Below are 22,570 nucleotides of genomic sequence, written 5' to 3' on the forward strand. Positions count from 1 at the left end.
TAAAAAGCTTGGTAAACTTCCTATTACAGCTATGCAAATAGCCACAGACTATGAAAACAAGCATTCCACGAGACCTAGAAAAGTAACACCTTATTAAATGGTGCCACAACAACAGTGGTGTATTTAGAGAGGAATGAACTATTAAAATAAAATCTCTTTGATCAAGTTTTATCAGGTACACCACTATCAAAAAATCACCTGGCCAGAAACCTTCTCCCAGAAATTCAGTTTGGCTGCCTATTCAAAGTACGTCCCTGGCTTTACTCTGGTTTCCAAAGATCATGTAAAGAAAATAAAATAATAATAAAATAAAAACAAAACACCAAACCAAGTGTGCCCAAACCCTGCAATTAAGTATTAACTAGCGTCACTGAAAGCATCAGTCACTCTCACAGACGCTCTTGAGGAAACACAGAGCAGATGACTAGCTGTTCGCTCCCCTCCTCTTTCAGATTGGGACTAAGAAAACACATGAAAAGGTTTTTCACTCCCGTAAGTATGTGTTTCCCTCAACAACCATATACGGGAAGAAAATCTCTAGGCATGAATTTCCTTCAGGTCATTATATACCTCTCTCTCTCTTTCCTTCCGTTTCCATTTGCTCACCAAGCCTGCTGTTTTACTGGGACCGCCGGCATTCCCAAGCACACCCTATACCGATCCCTCTCGCTCGGAACACTTGCGCGTACCTCGAGCACAGACAGGAGGTCATCAGAAACTGGAAAACAACCAAACCAATTTCGATTCCACATTTCCCAGGAGCTCCCACACAGAGCTGGAGCTCTGGGAACGTCCCCTGGCAGTCTGCCTCACAGATGCTGATGCTTAAACTCTGGGGTTCCCAAACCTGAGGGCTCTCTCCAAAAGGACAGACCTTGGAGAACACAAGCTATCACGCCAACAGGTGACAGCACGTTGATTTCTGACGGATGAGTTTTGGTGCATTACAGACCCAGCTTCTATAGGAATCTCAAACCAAACCACTGCTAGAAATTTTTTCTGCAACACATTGCTTGCATTTTTCTAGCTCGTACTAGTAACAAAATTAGATTATTTGTACAAAGGAGATGCCGAAATAAGAAACACACCATGTTTCACTGTATTTCTAGGCGCACTAAGTCATACGTCTTAGCTTCCTTATAAACAGGCAAGACTTCTGCTTTGCTCAGAACTGCCCAAGAGGAAGGAAAAGCCTTTTCCCAGAGCACACTTAGGTGGCACAGCGGGCTCACCCGCAGCCAGCTCTGAACAGCCATGGCTCAACAGAGATCTACATGTCAAAGAAAAATAAGTATGTACAACTCTATAAATCAGCCTGGGGTTTTTTTACCCCTCCGTCAGCAGCACTGCCACAAATTACAATTCGCCTCCCAGCATCTCTTCATTAAAGCTGCCGAGCAGCTAAAAAAAACCACCTTGAAGATTGCAAGGTCTCTGCGGAAGCATAGCAACCTCCCCAAAAACGCCCGCACCCTGCTTTTAACAGGGACCTGCTGCTGCCAGAGCACCCAGCCCTAGAATCAGCAGCCGGCTCCAAGGCTGGGGTGATGCCAGCTCTGGGCCAAACCCTTGGGGTTGTCTCGGCCCCTGCTGACCGGCACGGTAGGCAAGCGCCCCGTCGGTGAAGAGCCGAGGCTTGGCTGCAGCAGGAGCATGCGGCCAGCCTGCACGCCCACCTCACGGTCTACCAAGCAGCGTCCCAGTACCAGCTCTGTGTTCACCAGGGAACACCAGGACTGGCGTGAATCCTTAGGCTGCAGCACAAGGCACTATATGGTAAAGGGGATGAAAAGTTGTTTACTCAGAAATGATGTAAGGCAGCCATGCGTCGTACACATACAATATCTGAAAAACCTCTTTTAAAGATGGTGAGAAGTCTAACAAGTTCAGCAGAGACAAAAGCGACTCTCTTGATTCTGCAGTTTTCATAAGCATCCACAGACAGGCGGGACAGGAAGTAAGGTCACCATAAAGGAAGAGCAATTCATATTTTTACAGTTCAAAAAGAAAACATTTTATCTGTAAAAGAAACCACAACAAAGATTATTTCCTAATCCTATATTTTTAAAGATATTTTGTCTACTGAGAAGGTGCCAGAAGACAATATTTTCATACAGAAGTAATACCAAATAAAAAAAATTTGTGGAGAGATCGTATCTGTCCAAGACAAATTAGCCTTACACTTTTCATGACTTGGCATTCTATCCAAACTTGCACGGAAAATCTATTACTACCATGCAGTCGAGACCTCCTGACATAAGTTAAAAGTCAACATTGTCTCACTTCAATCTACTGCTCCTAAAGTGAATTTCTAGTGTTCGGACTCCAGAGGTTCTTACTCTGAGATGGCAGCCTGACCATACAATTATGGTCATTAGTGATGAATGATGTTTATGAAACATTTTTCTACCCAGTTAAGACTCTCATAAAACAGACAAGAATGACTTCTGGCCATTTCTCTTCCGGAAAACCAACTCTCAAGAGAGGTAAAAAAATGTGGAGATCAATGTATTACTATGTACTTGATCCAACGTGTAACCAAGTACATAGTACTGACTTTCAGAACGTCAGACAAACTTTGAACTTCCAGATTTCATTTCTAAAATCCTCCATCATATGACAGCAAATTTTATGCAGCTGAACATAGCCAGCAGAGCAGAAAGTTCTTTTAGCAAGCAACTGTGTTAATTTAGCAAGGAACTGTGCTTGCTAAACAAAACTGTGAAGAAAGAAAACCTGAACACAGCCAGAGTTCGGATCCAAGAGGGCCAAGAACTACCAGAAGCTTATTTGACCTAACCAATTAGCTGTCTGCATTTCAGCCGATGTATCTGGAAAAGTTACAGACCAAGTATGAAGGCAAAAAATTAATCAGAACAAAATAACCTCTAGAACTCTTTCCACACGTAATTTCCTTTTAACCTACAAGCTAACACTGAAGGAAGATGCACAAATTTATGGCCACGTTTAGACACTTCTCCAGTCGCTGGTCACTCGAGTCAGTCTCCTGAATACAAGACTGTGAAGTCAGGTGGCAACCTCGCAGCACCCCTCCATCCCAGCATCGAGCCGAGGAGAGCCCAGCTGGCTTTCATCTCACCGCTACCACGTCCAAGATAAAACAATTACTGCAACCTACAGACCTTGAAGGCCAGGTACCTCATTTTCAGCCATAGCACCCACACCCTGTTATGGACAGCCTTAACGACGTTCCACTGCTCTCAATAATCCCGAGCAGGCCCAGATAATAGGGGTCATGTCAGTTCTCCACAACCAGAAGGCAAGGGCTTCGCCTTCTTTGCAATATGCCCCCCTGCAGAGGAATTACAGAGGGTGAATGAAAGTCAGAACTACACCTACCCCCCAGCCTTCCATTCCTAATTCCGTCTTGGAAGTTACATCCTGTGCAAATCATATTTGGCAATATTATATGTCTGTATATATGCTACATGTTTGAGCCTTAAAATTTGCACTATATATTTACAGTACTCTGGCTGCCTTCTTAGAATGGGCTCATTTCCACCCAGCACAGAGGAGAGGAGACCAAGCTTTTATTTTCCTACAGTTACCATTCAGGCATATCCAATATGTTTCTGCATTCATCATGAGGGTTTTTTTCATTTTTTGCATTGTGCAAAGAGAAATTAAGAGTTTCAGATATCAAAAGGAATACTGTACAACTCAAACATATTTAACGCCTAGAGGCTTTCACAAGGCAATCTGGACTTTGAAAGGAACAGATTTCCTTGAAAACAGACTCCTTACTTTACAATGCAGTAACAAAGGCTATTGCTAACAGTTACAGGAAAACGTTCTGAAATGCACATACTAGGATCTAAATGCGTGAAACAGAGTAACTCATCTTGACTTCTCCTTAAAAGAGGGATGAACTAATAAAAATTCAGCGTGGGGGAGTGGTGGTGTGATTTTTGCTTTGTTTGCTTTAATCAACACAGACCTTTTGAGAAGAGAGACAGCTGGTACCATCTGCTTCGGGACAGAATGCAAACTAAACTTCTCCATTGTACTTACATGTGAGGACTGAGCTCATAAAAGTTTCGGTTTCTGTATTCTTCCACTTTCTCTGGAGTATAAATCGGTAGAGATCTGTAGGGGTTTATTGATATCACCACACTGCCAATGTATGTCTGTTGAGGGAAAAACAAAAACGTTATCACGGATTTTTCTTTTTAACAGACTTTTGCTGCTTATGTATTATTCTCCCATTTAATAACCTATGCCAAAACAAACAAAAAGCCTAGCTGTAGCAACGAATAAATATGTGCATGCAGTCTGCAACACCTTTTAGATCTGTCTCAACAACCACTGTTGGGTACCGAGTAGCTACTTCTATGTAACTGAAAGACTCTTACGAACTTTTTTAACAGAAAGCCCAATCGTACAATATTTCTGTGACTAATTCAGTTGGGGGAGGGAAAGGAAAAAGGACACAGATGTTCACAAAGAACCGACTCCATCTGCACGGCAAATGTCACACGAGCTTTGCTGCAGCCCCTGGGCACTCAGAAAAACCATGTAAAGGCAAGGCTGGAGCTGAACCGCGCTCCCTCACTCCAGGAGGGGCTTCGCGCCACCTCTTCAAAGCCTCGGGCACAGAACAGCTTCACAGAGAAGAAACCTGAAGGCTCAATAGCCTCGGACAGGTTTCTGTCAAAGGAGAGGTCTACTGTCAGGATCCAAGTCAGTCAAAGTCCTGCCCGTGGTTCCTTGGCAAAAAATGCCAAAACCCCATGCCACCCTGGCTGCAGACACTGACCAAAAATTAACTAAACCCCAAATATTTGGTATCTCTTTCCACAGCCATGAAATAAATAAATAACACCTGGTGAAACACATTTTTCCCATAACCAGGGACTGCCTGGGAGGTGCAAAGGCTGTACACAAAAGCCAGAGGTTCCCATTAGCTGGATTACATCTGCTAGTAACTACGGAAGGAAAACAGTGGGTTTTACATAGGTCTGTACTTTTGAAATGGCTTCTTTGCAGCGATACCTTAGCACCCTGCAACCACCATTTGGACCTCTCCCCACCACCTCCCTTATGGGGAGGGGCTGCAATACACATTTTCACATGGCAACCGAGGCACGGGGAGGCAGTTCCTCACCAACGAGTTGAGCAGAGCACTGAATTACCTCCAGAGCTGCAGTCACAAATTCAAAATATTTATTGCTGCAACCCTTCCCTATCTTTCACGTCTAAAGCAATTTTCTGCTAAATGCTAACCAAATTCAGTCCCAAGCAGAAACCTAAGAGAGCAAGATTTCCCCTTTTCCATAGCATGCATGTGCACAGGCAAGCTGGTAACTCACACAGTGTTTTCTGTCTCATTTAAAACAGAGTTGAACAAACTAGACTGCAGCGATAAAACAAGTAGCCTGAGGCTTCCAGAGACTCTCCTAGTCCATCCTTCTAGTGTTTACCACCCACGGGATGAAACCGAAGAAGCCACCGCTGACAATTCATGGTACAACTGCTGCTACAATGAAACACAATACTCCACTAATTGGGCTCAAGACTGGCCATTTCTAAACAACGCATACTTTCTCATCTTCTTTGGAACTGGCCAGAAATGTTCTGCAAAACATTTCCCCCCATGCATCCCAGCCCGGAACGGATCAAACAGCCAAGAAACAGGCTGGTTGCACGTCAAGAGCCGGTGCAGCACGCGGTGGAGGGGGAGCAAGCCCCAAGCTGCCCCACATCTGGACAGCCAGGCTGCAACTCAAAAGGACAACACCCACGTGCCTCGCACCGCCGCTCGGGAGGGAAGCGCCCCAGAGGCATTCAGACACAGGCTGCTGAGAACAATCCCAAAATAATGACCATTTTTGCTTCTTTCAAACACGCACTGGAGCGTGTGCTTATATAGATGTTCCAGTTTTGTGGTCATCCTCCCCCCCTAAGGAGGAAAGTGGTTTTCCATCGATGATCTCTTCAGCTGAACAACAAAATGCAAAAACTGCCTTTCTACAGCATTTACTTCGCTCTCTCAACACATGTGCCTTTGGCAATTGGCAAGCCTACTGGTTCTTGGCAAGAGTAACAGGTACCCCAGAGTAAGAAGCTTTGCAGCCTTCACAAGTGCATGGATACCCCAGTCAGGACTCTCTCCTGACAAAACATGAATGTGTTAACATGCTTCCTCCTAAATCTTAAGGATTTGTGAAAAGCTGGTTGTGAAATTGGTGCTTGAAAGTATCAGCAGAAGAGAAACAAAGGCCAGATCTCAAAGATCATCTTTTGAAACAGGAATTCTTCGAAACTCAGACTTGTCCTTTCCAGCTGTTCTGCTACCATAATAGCATACAACTTAATTGCTCAGTTCCTTGAAGCGCCTGGAGATGCCAAGGTAAAGAAAGATGAGTGAAAAGTGAAAACCTTGATTTTTAATTTTGAATGCAGGCATTCAAACGAGACTTACTTAGAACCATCTCTTCATAGCTAAGTATTGCTTAGATTATATATTTTGGGAATTCAAGTCAGTTGTTTATTGTCAGGCATGAACAAATACAGACCGTTTCCTAAAATACCAGTATTTCAAAAGGTCAAATGACTATATTGAAACAAAGACACACTCATGTCCATTTTAAACACCAAGCCAAAGCATGCCAAGAAATCACTGGTTTTGCTGCAAAGCTGCTTACACGCACTAACACGTTTTGTCGTTCAAAAATGGCAATATCTCAATGCTGATGCCTAATAGCTAGCTGCTACTGGTGGTCTGTGAGGTTCCACATAACAGGGATAAACAGAGCCGGAAAATAGCTTTCCCACATAACATCTGCCTTCCCACCAGAACTCTATTATAAACAAAATAAATGGCTTAAATCCTTGAGCAAGCGACAAGCACAGAAACATTCCAGCGCTGAAAGCGGAACGCCCAAGAGTAGTGGGAGACCATACCGTGGCACTCCAGGGACTAAAGAGATCCTTCATTTTCCCCGTTTAAGGAAAAAAATGAAATCTCAAAGGAATAGCCTTGTGATGATGAACGCACAGAACGCAGTCAGGAGATGTGATTTCTTTCTTGGCTTTGACATGGTCTCATTATGCAAGTTTGGACAAGATCCGCTGTCTCCTCAAGTTCTGTTAACTAGAGACTCTTGATAATCCTCCTTCCTCCAAATTTCCACTTTATTGCAATAACTCACAACGGCAAATTCTGCCTCCTTGGCAGTCTGTCCAGAACCCAAACCAAAAGGACTCTCACGCGTGGTTTATCAGTGCATCTGTCACGTAGCCCGGCAGCACTCTAGTGGGCTAACACTTCACCTGTAGGAAAGAGCATTCAATGTCCGTCCGGCCAAATGCCAAGATATTCTGCATTCTCCACCAAAACTGTGTATACAGCTCAGTCCTGTTCAGCTATGGCTTTAACACCCCAAGCAGGAAGAAAATTCTAAATCAGCATTCAACTGGAAAAGCCGGTAATGTCTGTTACACACCACTTGTCAGTGCTGCTGGGGATGCAGCGCCGCTGGATTTTCTCCCCCCAGGACTGAAAGCCAACGTCACCGCTCGGGGCAAGATCTTACTGCAACTTCGAGGTTCTCTGCGCCTTTTCGAACCCACACAGCTTTAGGAGGGTTAAGAAGAGGCCTGAAAGAGCAGGATGATACCAGGGTCCCATTGCTCAGGAGAAACCCACAGGCAGCAGCCTCTTCCCAGCCAAGGAACCTTTTCGTCTGTGGACCTTTTCAACCAAGAGGTGGCGAAGCCCTTACGGAGAGCCCAGCGCAGGGTCCCCAGCTGCCTCTGCAGCCAGGACGCACCAGCCCTGCAGTGAAACCTGGCACACAGCAAAGAGGCAGCGCAGGCTGACCCAGGGGGAACCTACAGAAGACCACCAGTAGAGCTTACAGGAGAATATTTCACATGCTGGGATGCAGTATATTAACAAAGCTATTTTTCCTCCTGGTAAAGTTAAGTCTCGCAATACCCCAAGGGCCCAGAAAAAGAGAAGGCTGCAGCTGCGGAAGCCAGGGAACGTTATCAACAGCAGCTGAAGCTGCAGCACAGGAGCTGCAGAGCTGGGGTTGTCATAATAGCCTGCTCCCTATCTTTAAAAGCTTTTCCGTATCTCTGGCACCCGCTGCAAAGCAACCTTCTGCAGAGTTAAAAATCATTAAGCATCTACAAAGACTTGCTGCAAACCTTCTGGAAGTGTACTCTACATCACTTTTGTCAGCTTTATTAAAAACAAACTTACTGCTTCTTACCCGTGGTAGCCTGTAACAGTCCAGAAAAATTCCTGCTGCACATTAGTCACTCCTGCCTAAAAATGCCCAACTGCTAATGCACCCTGCAAGCATGCCGAAATTCCCAGGGTCCAGTAAGGTCACTCTATTTATTTATTTTTTAAACACATTGGAGCACAGAAATAGAAAACAAAAAAAAATTCTAGCAAAGTAAGATCGCTAGTGTCGATACTGATTCTTCCATTTATGCAGACCAATTTTAACACTCCAGACATGCACAGTGCACATTTGTTTAGTACTGATTATGCTTCAATGTACCAGGTTCCTATGACTTTGAGGAGTTTCAGATCACTCCACTAAAACAATTCATTGAAACAAGAGACATTAAAGCAAGATCAAAGAGAAGCGTGACTAGATTTTACTGGAACAACTCCAAACCCAAGGCTTGGGCAGCACTGTTTTCTTTGCAGAGAGGGCTGTGTTTTGGTTTTGTGGGGTTTTTTAATGTGACATATGCAAAACTGTATGTCTAATATAATACTCATTTTCATTTGTGTTTCCCTGAACTACTGCGGCTCTGGATCTTGCCAGCTCATAAGCCCATGCGCCGCTGCATGCTCCGAATAGCTGAGGCCGAGGAGACGGCAGGCACAGAGGAAGCCTGTGCTGACATGTTCACCATCTCCTGAACTGCCTCAAATTCAAACAGAACCTGGCAAATTTCACACTTCAACGTTCCTCCGTAATGAAGTTCCTCATTTTAATACACATTAGCAACCAGATCAGTACCTTATTAAAATATCATCTCTTATTTGAACAATCACGCTGTGTGCTCCAATTTGTTTTTCATTGTGGTTGGCCACAATAAAACAGCCAAACGCACCCTGCTTCTGGCCCACCGTGCTTTTTCAGGCTGGAACCACTCGCAAAGCTGCCAGACGCTATGTTTGAAAAGAGTAAGGCAAAGAGTAATATCAAAACTAAAAGCAAACCCACCTTAGACCATTATTATTTCTGGGGCTTTGATTTACTTTATTCCTGCGTATCCCAGTGTGGGTGTTTGAATTGTTTGGTGGAGAGGGATGGGATGGGTACATGAAAAAGACAAACAAACAAACTAGGATTCCATCCTGAAATACTCCAGAGTTTGCTCGCACCGTTTCATGATGGCACATACAAAATAAACTCTCCCTGTGATCCAAGGCGTGCAGCTGCACACTGCGTTGGGCCAGTGCTTGGCTAACACTCCTCGTGCTTCAGTGAGCTGGGAGCATGAGCAGAGCCCCCGCGTACCACCTGCAAGTGACTACACAGGCACAACACAATCCCAGGATCCCAAAGTGCAATGATCAAGTGGAAAGAACAGGAACTAACACAAAGTTCCCTCAAACAGGAGATTCTGCGTGGATTTTCCCATACCCAGTATGGGCTGGACTCGTGTAGCATCACAGAGCACTAATCCTTAGCTAGCAAAAGGCACTTCTGTGTTTTGACTCCTCTCATTGGTATTTCCCAGCAAATACAGCATCTCTGCAAACTTCCAGAGCAGCTCTAAAGAGCTTGCAAAAATCAGTGAGCTGCTAGAGATAAGCAAGTTTGTTTCCACCCCCTCCCTGGAAGAGGAGCCAATGCTAAAAATTTACTTTTCCAAAAGCTACTCTGCAGTAAAATGAAAATACAAACCACTCTCATACCTGGTCTTTCTCTCTCCACATAGAGACAAACTTCTCCTTCTCCTTGATACAATTTTTCCACAGCAGTTCGGACAGAGTCCTTTCTAGTTACGTTTGTATGAGTGAAGAAATATAATACTGGATCTCTGAACAAACACAGCCTGTTCCCCATGATGGTTAAAACTCTCTTGCTCAAGAACACCTCCTGGATATAACATTTTAGCCCCAGAAATAGAGTGGATAAAGTCTATGTGTCATAATAGAAAAAAAAGCAACCCTGGCAAGCTATTGTATGTGCTTAATAAAGTTATTAATCACAATAGGCAGCCTTGTAAAACCTGGGCGGGACAGTAAAGATTGTAAGGAAAACTACATAGAAGAGCACTGGATGAGTTCCTGAAATTGGGAAGGTAGCGGGATAAAAAAAAATGAAGGAGCAGAAGAAACTGAGGCAACAGTATCCACGGCTCAAGAAAAACCACCTTACTGCTAGGGAACAAAACTCAGCGTTAGTCCGTACGACAGCCCTGTTGCAAATACGTTGATGGTTGATATAGCGAGTCAAGAAACGGCGCTCAAACAGGCAACACAAAGGCAGAAGTGCACATCTATATCCCAAAGCAAACACCACAGCACAGGCAACCTACGTCAAAGAGGATAACACCACCGCTAAAATATTCCTCAACACGGGCTTGATCCTGCAAGTCCCTGTGCAAACAGCAGCAGTCTGAACAAGCTGTGGGTAACCTGCACCAGCCAGGATCAGGCCCTTAGTCGTACTGCAACCTGCTCTGGATCCAAGCCCTGAAGTAAGAACGGATCATTTGCCAGAGAAAAACACCCGCATGGCAAGTCACGGCCAGTACTTGAAGTGGATGCATGCACACAGATTACAAGGTTTCTCTTCCGAGTTTCTCAAGGGCACAGAAATCTCTCCGCTGCTCACCGCACACTGCTGCTAGCCTCGCGATCACTGTGACAGATTCTAACATTATTATTGACGAAGCAGATTAATCACTTCAGTCATCTGTCTCTCTGACTACATTAGGATGTTTTTAGACAAGCAAACGGAATTCCTACACGGGACACAATTGCAGACAAAACTTGTCAAGTAAGCGGTGAAGGAGTCAACCCAAAGCAGACACGAGAAATTTAAAAGACAGTATTTAAATACCCCAGAACATCAGTGCTTGCTCACTTTTCAAAAGATAAAAGACTTGGTTTTGTAAGCAAACTGTAGCTGGAGACTGGAGAGTGTCTGTGCCAAGGAACCATTGGTGAAAACATCAGCAAGAGCACTTGTTCAAAAACATTTCATTATTTCTGTACAAATAAAATGGGGAGGGGAGGGGGGGGGTGCCCCCTGCCATGCTGCAGCCAAGGCTAACCTGTGTTCTTCAGGGTGCAAACCATGCTTTGACGGCGCTTGGACACTTCTGCTTCTACTTCTGTTATTTGCCAGTCTTTCATTACTCTTCCTTTTGTGTTTTTACTTCATATAACGTGCACTGAAACCGCTGGTAAATGCCAAAATGTCATCACCACCTTAGTGAAGAAATGCACAGCATTTTGGGGCAAAGCCAACGCTGCAAAACACTGCAACAGTCCCTGGGGCCTACATTTCCTACACCACCTCCTCTCCTTTCTCAGAGTGCCGCATCAGAGGCAAAAAAAACGAGCGAGCATGTAGGGAAGAAGACCCCAACACACAGCCCACAATACGCATACAATTTTCTGTGATCCTTACTAATGCTTTCTCGCTCCTTTATGCAGATATTGCATATGGTCCTACAAAGAAATGCCTCAAGGGCTCCGCTCAGCATCGTGGGAGCTGTACAAAAAGGAAAGGAAACAAAGCACTGCCTTGAGATACGTAGCTCTGCTCCCATGAAGCCCTTCAAGGTAAAAAGCAACCAAACTGCTGGCTGCGAAAATCTTTACTCCTGACTCCCAGCAAGTTATAAAGTTTGTTTTCCAGAGCAGGCTGATGTGAAGGGCTGGAGGACCGACACAATCTCTGTGTAGGTAACAAGCAAAACAAGATTTACAGGCAGGCAGAACACTTCTTCTTAGACCACAAGCTATCCCAGGAAAAGATGTGCCACGGGCACACAAGCCCTTCTTCACATCTGAAGGAGAAGCAGCAGGCTTCGAGGTCCTAGCCTGTGGCAGCTGCAACAATATTATTACTACAACTCAGCAGCTTCCCTCAAAGAGGGAAACCGTGGGGGCACTGATGGGAAAATTGCTCGAACTGACGCAGGCGTCCCCCGAGGGAGGAAGAAGGGAGGAAGAGAAGCAGATCGGAGAAAGCGCGGGGCCCCTGCGCTCCCATCACAGGCGGATGGATGGCTGCTCTGCTCTGGCTCTCCAACCATCCTGCCTTTCAGAAATGACCCAGCCATCACACCTGCCACTCCTCCAGCTCCCTAAGGAACACCAGCAAGCCAGGCTGGACTTGCTGGATAAATGCAAGTAAGTACATCAAGGTGCAAGAGAGCAGGGCCAGGTCTAGCAGGGGGATAGACTCTTCTGCACGTTGCTGCAGCAGCAGCAAAGGCAGGGACCTGTTAGCGACACGACGTACCTGAAACCCCAGGGGACAACAAAAGCCAACAAAGGACTCCACCTGCCCTCAGAAACAATAGGCTAGAGACCAACGTGCCCGTGCTGACATGAGAAGGCAGTGGGACTGAGATTAAAAGTGAGTTTCAACCATCACTCACACACACATTACCATGACGATTCTCCCAGCAAGCTGCACATATGGTCCCCAACACCACAAAACTCTGAAAAAGCACAAAAAAACCCCAGCACAGCAACAAAGTTCTAGAGGGACAGTCACACCAAGCTGATGCGGACCAAGGCCATTGGGCTCATCCACATAATCCTGTCCCCCTCCCTCTTCTTCCGAATGCAGCACCTGGAATAGCAGGACAAGCGCAGCAGGGGCAAAGCCACCGCGCTCGGCAGCAACTCAGTAAACTCCCGAGCACCGTGAGGTAGCTGAAAAAGGGGTGAATCGGTAATCTAGACAGACATAGCTGAGTCAAGTCAAGTCAGAAACAAAAAGGCTACCCCTAAAAATATTAAAACAAAAGATCCACAGGAAGTGGCTCAGTCTGTGCAACAAGCACACCACAACAGCCGCGCCACCAGAAGGCAGCCCGAAGGATGCTACCTCAGACAGCTAACACTGAGCTATTACACTGGAATGCCAAATATTTAATGTTTCGGTGATAAAACAACATGTGTTCAGTGCCATAAGACTGTTCCGTCCCCAAGCAGCCCACAAACTCCACGCACAGCAAATACAAATTAAATGCTGACATCAGAGAAAGACTCTGTTCTGTTCTAAGAACAAAAAGCAAACAAACATTTTGTTGTAAGGAACAAAACGTTGACCTCTGCAAATTTGGGAAGACTTCAAGAAACAACATAACTGCAGGGAAAAATGTGCAGGGCAGCAGAATAAAGCCCTATCTGGCCCCCGAAGGCTGACTCCCGTAAGCCTACGCAGATCTGCTCCCCTCCAGCCTCCTCACGCCTCCCTCGCCACTTCCACCGGCCTCACAAAGGAAGAAACCCAGTACAAAAATAAGCTTTAGATCAACACATACACTACAGTTTATCTCAAATCTCTACCATTCATGAGTCACTATAAAGACACATATAGACAGATGCCCCCCTCCCGTTTGTCAGCATCCAAAAATACACAGGAAAAATAACTGCTGAGCTGGTTTGGCTGAGCATACTTCAGACAAGCTTTTTTTTTTTTTTTTTTTAATCAAAATAGAAAGTTCAGGGAGGGAGGCTCAACAGAATGCGTCAAAATTCATCAGTCACGTCCAATCTGAATTTTATAAATATATTTGAAGTTTTCCATGCGGTCTCCAGGTCACGTGTTTTAACCGTACAAACTGTTCCCTGCAACCTTCAGATCATCAGCATTGCGGGGTTTTCTGGTTGCTAATTGCATTTCCCAGGAGCCACTGTTCGGTCTGTAAAACTAAAGAAAAACTCACAGGCTTTTGTTACTGATATCTACAGAAAAGAACTTTTGCAAAAAAGCAACGCAAACGCTATCAATGAAAATTTTAAGAGTTGCACAAAGAATATAATAAATAATTACAGCTTTCTAACGAGATTTCTCTTGGTCAGACATACACCAGACATTTCCAGACATGACTGAACTCCAAGATTCCCATTTCCAATTAACGCATGCGTGTTACCCAACGAGCCCTTCCCCTCAAAGCCACTCAGCACGAGATTACTGCAGAATCTGATGGTCTTTAGTAGAATACTTGGCCTAACTCCAGCTCCACCAGCCTTCATGCTTATTTTTTTAGGCACAGCCTCCAGCTTTGCGCTCTGGTATGCAACCCAACACCCAAGTCCATTAAACTTTCCATCAAATACACATAAAATTGAACAACAAGTAATCAAGCTGTAGTCTGTTCTCTTAACTGTTAGGAGGATGCTTATCACTCTGTCTGCACCACAGCATGAAACTTAGCTAATTTTCTTGAAGAGCTTACAGTGACCATACCCAGGATGGTACAAGAGGACCGTCAGGGGATCCACATCTAAATGCTTGTGCAAGGTGAGCTCTTAGGGAGAAGATCCAGAATTTCGAAGGGGTAAATGGAGCTGGCACTAGGATGTCCAACATCAAATATTCAGCATCAAACATAACTACTGTGAAAGAGACTAGAAAAGACAAAAATCGTATACTCTTCCAGTGGAATGAGCCTATTTATCTTGTCATCTTTGGCTGCAGGGGGAGATCTGGCACTGTTCACTGATGGCTCGATCTCACTCTCACATTTCAGAGAATGATAGAATAGTTCTGGTTGGAAGGGACCTTTAAAGGTCTACTAGCCCAACCCCCCTGCCATAAGCAGGGGCATCTTCAACTAGATCAGGTTGCTCAGAGCCCATCCAACCTGACCTTGAATGATTCCAGGGATCAACCACCTCTGTGGGCAACCTGTGCCAGTGTTTCACCACCCTCATAAAAAAAAATGTATTATTCCTTATTATCTAGTCTAAATCTAACCTCTTCTAGTTTAAAGCCATTATCCCTTGTCCTATTGCAAAAGGCTCTCCTAAAAAGTTTGTCCCCATCTTTCTTACAAGCCCCTTTTGCTGCTTTACCTATCAAGACTGGTTAACACAATTAGGCAACGTCTGGCCAATATTACAGCATTTTCAAAGCTATCCATGTTACAGTTCTCATTCCTCTCAACAAACCCTTTTGAAGATTATAACTGCAACTCCGTTTTAAAACTAACATGTGTGGCACAGATACAGCCGTCAGCCTACAGGGAACCGCTTAGAAACTGATGTTAAGCCCTGCTTTACTGCCGTAGGAACATTTCAACTGTTTCATATGGCTTCAGGCTGACTTAGTTTTTTCAGTTTGAACACAACTTTTGGTAATGCCTACAATGGAGCACTAACATGAGGGCTGAACTTAACCCCACAGCTGAGCCATGAAAGGACAAATCCATCCCTATTGCTCTCTGAAAGGATCCTGAGAGGTCAACTTGTGTGTAGCTCGTTAGAGCTGAAGAAACCTGCAGTATAAGAAAACTTAATTATTAAGTTATTAAAAAGCACCAACAGTAGCTCTTTAATAGCCCAGTTTGGTTTCCGCAGGATTGCACGCAAACGACAGATTTTACATGGTAAAACAAACATTACTTCCAGGTGCAACAAAGGCTTCGTTGTGCTCATCTAAAAGCAGAAATGCGAAGTATAGTTTTCATAAGTGAAATGCGGAGAAAAGAGAGCAGGTGGCCATAAGGAGAAGGAAGGGGGAGAAGTTTGCACTTGAAAATCAACGTGGTGGCTACCGTGAGCACCATTCCAGCTCCTGCTGGTTTAAAAGTTTTCTAAAATACGCAACAGTGGCATGGAATTTGCAGGCCAGCAGAAGTCAGCTAATACGCAGATAATAATCCTCAAGTGATTTGGTGACTAAAAAATCCCCGCGGCATCACGAACTAATACTTGGTAGCAGCACGTGGCACAGACACAAACATCTTCCCACCACTCATGTAGGGAATGTTTTCATACTTGCAAAGTTCTGCAACATTTCTTGCAAAGATCTGCAACTATGCCTTCATAGTGTGGATTCACAAACAGTACTTGTAAGACCGTTAAAAAAAAAAAAAAGTAAATCACATGATCAAACAAACCTGGAGATAAAAACGGTAAAGGATAGCACAACAAGGGAACAATTCAGGGGAAAGACAAACCAAAACAAAATACCAAAAACACACCAACAAAGCGCCTTTGGTTTTGGCAGCACTTCACTCTGCTCAGCAGAGCACGTTTAGGCTTTCCCACCTGCAAGGATCCTACACTGCTAGAGAAAAGTGACACCTCGCGTCACCCACCCGAGCACTTAATACAGCTCATTACATTGCTCGTCAGTGCCAGGCCCAGCCAAATCAGGAACGGGGGCGGGGGGGGTGGGGTGGGGGAAACAACATGCTTCACTGTCACTGCCTGAACGAACTGTGTGTTTGAACACGGCTGTCAGCTAGCACGTAATAGCAGATAAAAATAAAACAAATTACCCATTTGTCATTCAAACCGATTTCTTTCAAGAAAAAGCTATCCAGTCTAAATTAATTAGAAACATGTAATTAAATACTCTGCAATCCATAGTAGTTTAGAGTAAAAAAAAAAAACCCAAAAAACACAACCAAACCAAAGCAAAACCCTTGAGAAATCCACTCCCGTATGACTCAGAGCAATCCTCCCTAATAGACTGCGTAGCCTAGGGTACCCTCACAGAATAGGTCTCTGTCCTTAATGCTTTAAATAAAACTTTCAAACATGACCCAAAGATTGGGCAAGGTCATACTGTCACCCTCAGTCTCTAAGCAAACAGTTCCCTTTCCTTCTCTTCTCCTTCCCGTCTTCTTCAGCTAAAGGGGAATGAGATCATTCAGTATCACTCACTCTTACCACAGGTATTAAGAACAGAGAGTTAACCCTAAAACTGATGTGAAACAAGTTGATTACACAAGCCACTGACTGAACCCCCCCCCCCCCGAATCCCAGAAGAGGCAGCCGCTGCAGCTGCTGGATATGGAAGACTGGCCAGAAGCAGGATGAAAGAGCAGCAGAGAAGTCTGGTACCTACCTGCCCGATTCTATGTCTAAGGGTCATCGAGAGGGAAGAGACTGCAACTTCAAGGAACAAGGAAAATTTAAGACACACGTTTTTGGAAATGTAACTCTGAAAAAGTATCAGGAAGATTTTATTTTTTTTTTTTAACCAGTGCAGAAGAAACCTTTCTGCAAATACAGATCGTTTTGGTTTCTTCTCCAACAAGGTTTTAATAGATACTGACATCCCTTGTCTTATTTTAATTTTCTGGTTTGTTTAAATTGTCGGTCCAAACTTAAGGAGCGAACAGGTGGAGGTGACAATAGTAGACAGGTGCAGCTGTGCATTACCAAGCTAATACCTATAGAAAATGGAAAAGGCATAGTTGAACAGGGAAATTGAGTCTTTAAAAAAAAATCTAAGCATTAAAATAAAAAACATTTTTTTAAAAAATTAAAAACAGAAGAAGAAAGATGTGGCAGACAATGAATAGCAGAGGTACAAAAGCACAGACTACAACCAAGGGATAGAAGAAGGAAACAAAAATTACACAGATCCTTCCATATTGCAGGATGGAAAGGAAAAGTTATAATGCAACCACAAAGGTTCAAACGCTTAGCAAGAAGCAAAAATATAGTCACACTAAAAATTAAAAAGCAGGGGGAAGGCTAAGCTATAATAAAGTACAGAACACATCTATTTGATTGCAATAAGCTGCAGACGCAATTGGTTGCGGATCATAGCTATACTTTGCTTTAAATATTTCAGCTTTACTCTTTAAAGACTTCCACCAGCAGTCTTGGAAAGTCTCTAGAAATCATTCGGCTGACACAGCCTCAGCAGCACGACAGATACAACAGTGTGCACATTTTAACAAAACTGGAACAAAGCGAGATGAAGCAGGAAATGAAAGGCTTAACGGGAATCACAGCTTGCCTCTTCACTCCCTGCCTGTGTTTCAGCTGCTGGTCCATAACACCTTTTCTACCAATCAACACTCAGAGATTAATATGCCTGAAGATTTTGATTACTTGAACATATATCCAAGCTCATTGTTTCTAGCTTAAAATTCAACTGTTCTAATAAACATAACTTTTTTTGGAACTCAAAGATAGCAGGCAACATGTAAGGTAGCCCTGGCATACTCCAGCTGTGCATTGTTTCTACATCAACGTGCTCTCACATCCTGGAAGCGTCTTCCCTGTATGTGAATTATTTACAAGTGTGATGTCCTCTGACAACCGGATTATCAAAGTTACTGTCACCACTAGTTCTAGAGCTGTTTTGTACGAAAATAGAGGTCTGCCACGTTGTGCAATGGGGAAAAAGAAAAAGGAAAAATACCCCAGATGGAAAAGATCAAATGCAAACAATGCAGCACAGGAAAGAGTACAGCACAAGCAAGGTTTAAAATATCCCTAATATGACAGACTACGCTCAGGCATTCAGTCTATGTGTATCCTCACAAATAAACAGGTATTTTAAGCAAGACAACACAGCTCCTCATAGGATGTTATCTGTTAACATATACTCACATATACTTCACTGTGATCAAAGCGCTTTTTCAGATTATTGATGAACGAATCTTCAGTAAGTGGCTCTAAAAGAACCATATCTCCCACTCCGATCATGTTGTCTAAAAGTGACGTCTTGACCTCCATTTTGGCCATTTTCTCCTGCAAAGGAAGAAGCAAAAATAAAACAAAGAGCAAAGTTAGCTCAAAATCATTCTAATTATTCACGGGCATTATCCAGTAACACTGTTTAAGGGGTACAAGTTATAAACCTCATCAAATGACGCTGCTTTAAAATCACTTTCCTAAGGAAAATTCTCAAAGTTATTCTACCTACCCAGGGAGTCCACACAACTCCAAAAATTTAACTTCTAACAGTCAACAAAGCCTTCTGGTCCACTACACATTAAATATGAAATGGCAAGAAACAGGAATGAAGATTCCAGTGGGCATCACATCCAGATTTTTTGGACAACTTCAACACAGTACTCAAGCGTACGCAAAACCAAGTTTTATCAAAAGCTTCCTCAGCATCTCCAGTGTATCAAATTAGCGTTAAATTTGTCAGTATCCTAACCTGAATTTCCTTCTCCCTCTCATTTGCGTTGCTCCAACTCTGTCAACTTTTGACTGGAAACCAACTAAGGGGACCCGCTCAGAGGCAAAACTCGCACTATTTTATCTTAATTCATGAACTCTGTACTCTAGAGTACCTATATTCCGGTACAGTACTGCCCTTGGTTACGCGAAGCTACCAAATTACTGCATTTCCTAGCCAGACTAATTAAGTTATGGATTTACTTGTGATTTTACTGCTTAAGGGAGCATTTTGTTGGGCAGCAACGATTCAGCTGACAGTGGAGACTCTATGCCTATATGACTGGAGCGGCAAAAGGCAGAAGCCAGGCTGAAAGAGGGGACCAGGATCAAACAAAGTCATCAAACCTGATAAAAGGAAGTAACTGAGACAAAGAAGTCAAGGTCAGGCCAAAACCCGACACCTATTTGATGCTCCCAGCCTGTTCCCCTTCCAATCCAAACGCTAGAGAAGATTCAAGGCTCAAGAGCTCCAAGCACGTAGTTACTGCTTTCAGTTTTCATGACCAGGCTGAAAAATGAAGGTGTTAGCAGCGGCAGCCGGCAAACAGGGCACCAGAGGTGAGAGAACAGTTTTGCTGACCACACAAACCGAGAACCAGCTACAGCTACACAGAACGACAGCTGGGCTGCACTGGTCGGCTGTCACCCCTCCGCCACGGAATGCCGTCAGGCTGTCCTCGCTCTACCACTGCAGCGTATTTTAATTCTCAAAATTTTTTCTTGTTTTTTAAAACGCCTTTGAACAGCTACTACCTTGTACAATCAGCGTTAAGTTGCCATAGCAGCTGTCCGTCACATAACTAAGTTAAAACAAGCAAAGTCTTTTATCTCTTGCTTCTGTCCACAGCCACTGCGTTACTACATGTCATTTGATGTTTTTGAGCAGTGAGTGACATCCGAGGGATGTTAGATCAAGACTTCAGCGGTGTTTGATGTTTTTCCAAATTCAACGAAGAGAAGCGCAGCTCCACAGGCAGCTGACGGAAGTGATACAGCAAGATCCCCAAAACCTGAACCCAGCCTGGGAATTACTGGAAATTCACATGGAAATGCAAAAACAGCACTGAACTATGGTAACCAACCAAAGCTGAGTCAACTCTGCTAAACAAACAAAAGGACACTTACTTTAAACAAAAACACTGGAGAAATACTTTTGTAGAGAAAGATACTTTTACTCTTAAAAGTTCACCTCTCAATCACCAAAAAAATTTTAAATATTGACAAAATCTTTTCAGAGGTATCACTTCAACTTCTGCATCCCATTAAGACAAATTCTTTAAACTACCAGTCTTGTTTCAATGACCTAATTACTTCCCATACATCAACTAATGCTCAAATAATTTTTGAAGGCTGGAAAAAAAAAAACCACCACACAGTCCTTCTCAAGTATGGAACTTATTAAATATTCAGTTTGTAGCCAAAAAAAAAAAGCCAACATAAAAATCCTAATATGGGCAACTTCAACCTAAAATTTAAGTTTTAAGTCGTATACCTCATCTACCATTGTGAAATTACATACCACCTACCACACTTCATGCATCACTGCTCGGGAATTTCAAGACCAAGAGCAGCCAAACCCATCAAGAACATTCATGTATTCCCAAGCTCAGAGGCATGTTTTGCAGAAGAGGTGCACAAAGATGCTGTATCTACCACTAAAAGCTGGATCAGAAAGTTGAACACAAATATTATTTTATCAAAATATTTGAAAATTTCAATATTATGGTCAAGCATTTATTTTTAGCTGGGTTTTTTTCTCCACAATAATTTAAGATCGTACTACAGTTAAAATATTTCTGTTAACTTGGAGCTAGAAAATATTAGAAACATTGGTGATCAAAAAAATCAGACAATAAGCCTAGACATCTCATTTAACGCTGAATTCTCATCACAATTTGCAACACCTTAGCCTTTGCAAAATATTGCTTAAAGATCACCTCATACATGGATGTATGACTCAAGAGCATTCTGCCACAGCAGTGTTGGTAGTCCCCAGCCATAACCCCTGATCTGGTTTAGCTAACAACAAAGGCAAATCCAGCCTGTGCGGTAATTTGGTTGCCTAACGCAAGTAACAGGTAGGGAAAAAAAACCACTGGTAAGAAAAGCCAACAACGTTTAAACACAACATTAAACAATTAGATTTAACGTAATAATTGAATTTAATCTCCTAGAAGAATTTAATAGATCAATATCTACAGCACTTTCAAAATACCAAATACTAATTTTAAAAGTAGCTTCTGAAAAAGACCTCCAAAATCAGCACACTGCACAGAAAAAAAAAAATAAATAACCAAAGCCTTGTGACGCTGCAAGACTAAGCTTCAGTCAAGATTTTTAGCAATACGCCACTAAGCTCAGAAACTCCATCCAAATCCACGTCCAAGTATTTTTGTATTTGTATTTGCCATATATTCAAAGATGCTGCACAGCTGGAAATCTTTTCCCATCAGTGCTGGTGACAGCGTGCTCACCACAATTTGGGGAGTAAGTAATGAAAAAGTAAGTAATGAAAAAGTAAGCGGCTTTCACCTCTGCCCATATTCATGCCTCTTTAAAAAGATGATTTCTCAATGATGCAAATGATGAAAACCATTTTCTCAAGAACCGTTTCCAAGAAGCAGGACTACGAGAGGGACAGGACCAAAACACGGTCCCAGTGCCTGAGAGATGCGTCGTGACTGAAACCGCAGCTGTGCTGGTGGGAATGCTGACAAACAGGGAATCGGGTTTGAGGAAAGAACCAGAACGGGCTGTGTCCTTTAAAACAGGGACACGTTTAGTGATTTTTTTCAATGAAGACTGCTGGATGGGGGAAGGCGGACGGAGGTAAGCGGATGGAGGTGTTGCTGTGAGGTGCTGTAATTTCAAACGGGAAATTCAATTTAAAACATCACCTAAAAATATAAGTGGTACACCCTTGATTTACCTAACACCTTGCTTTTGTGACCGCAACATCTCATTCTGTTGACATCACAAAAAAAAAAAAAGAGCTCTATAAAGATTCCAGTCACCAATTATTAATATGGCAACAAATTAGCTTGGCAAAAAAATAAAGCAAAATTCCTCTAATGCTTGTAGTCTGTAAATCAGATTCTTCCTCAAACACTCCCTGATCTCTTCTCCTACACCCACTGACCACTTAAGTCTCCCGGATTTACACTCCTTATCCTGAAAGCAAACATGGGCAGCATTTCAGAACATCTCCCTTCACTGGAGTCATTTGTCAAATCCGTTCCTCCTCACTTCGGTCTTGTACCTCCACCTCCATTGAACAGAGCGAGATCGCTTTCAACATGTCTCCATTCTCAGAAAAACAAAAAAGACCATTCAGTAATCCTTCGCAGCTTGATCTGGTTTATGTTGGACAACAGGCTCGGGACAAGAAGTGCTGGGCACGCTACGTCTGCAAAATGCTTTTATCCACACACTAAGCAT

General features: G+C 43.4%; 1 protein-coding gene across 4 annotated transcripts in view; it reads right to left on the reverse strand.

Moving 5' to 3' along the window:
* The window catches only part of MYO1B (myosin IB), a 113,285-nt gene that overhangs the window by 78,111 nt on the left and 12,604 nt on the right, over nucleotides 1–22,570 (reverse strand). For all 4 annotated transcript variants that reach the window (XM_080399906.1, XM_080399905.1, XM_080399904.1 and 1 more), the window contains exons 2-3: nucleotides 18,554–18,694; nucleotides 4,033–4,148 (exon numbers count right to left, since the gene is read on the reverse strand). In XM_080399906.1, coding sequence (XP_080256032.1) covers nucleotides 4,033–4,148; nucleotides 18,554–18,688 — 251 coding nt within the window. In that variant the 5' untranslated portion in view covers nucleotides 18,689–18,694. The remainder of the gene's footprint in view (nucleotides 1–4,032; nucleotides 4,149–18,553; nucleotides 18,695–22,570) is intronic.

Source organism: Falco punctatus (genome assembly GCF_963210335.1).
Source record: "Falco punctatus genome assembly, chromosome: 8".
In the NCBI taxonomy this organism is placed as follows: Eukaryota; Metazoa; Chordata; class Aves; order Falconiformes; family Falconidae; genus Falco; species Falco punctatus.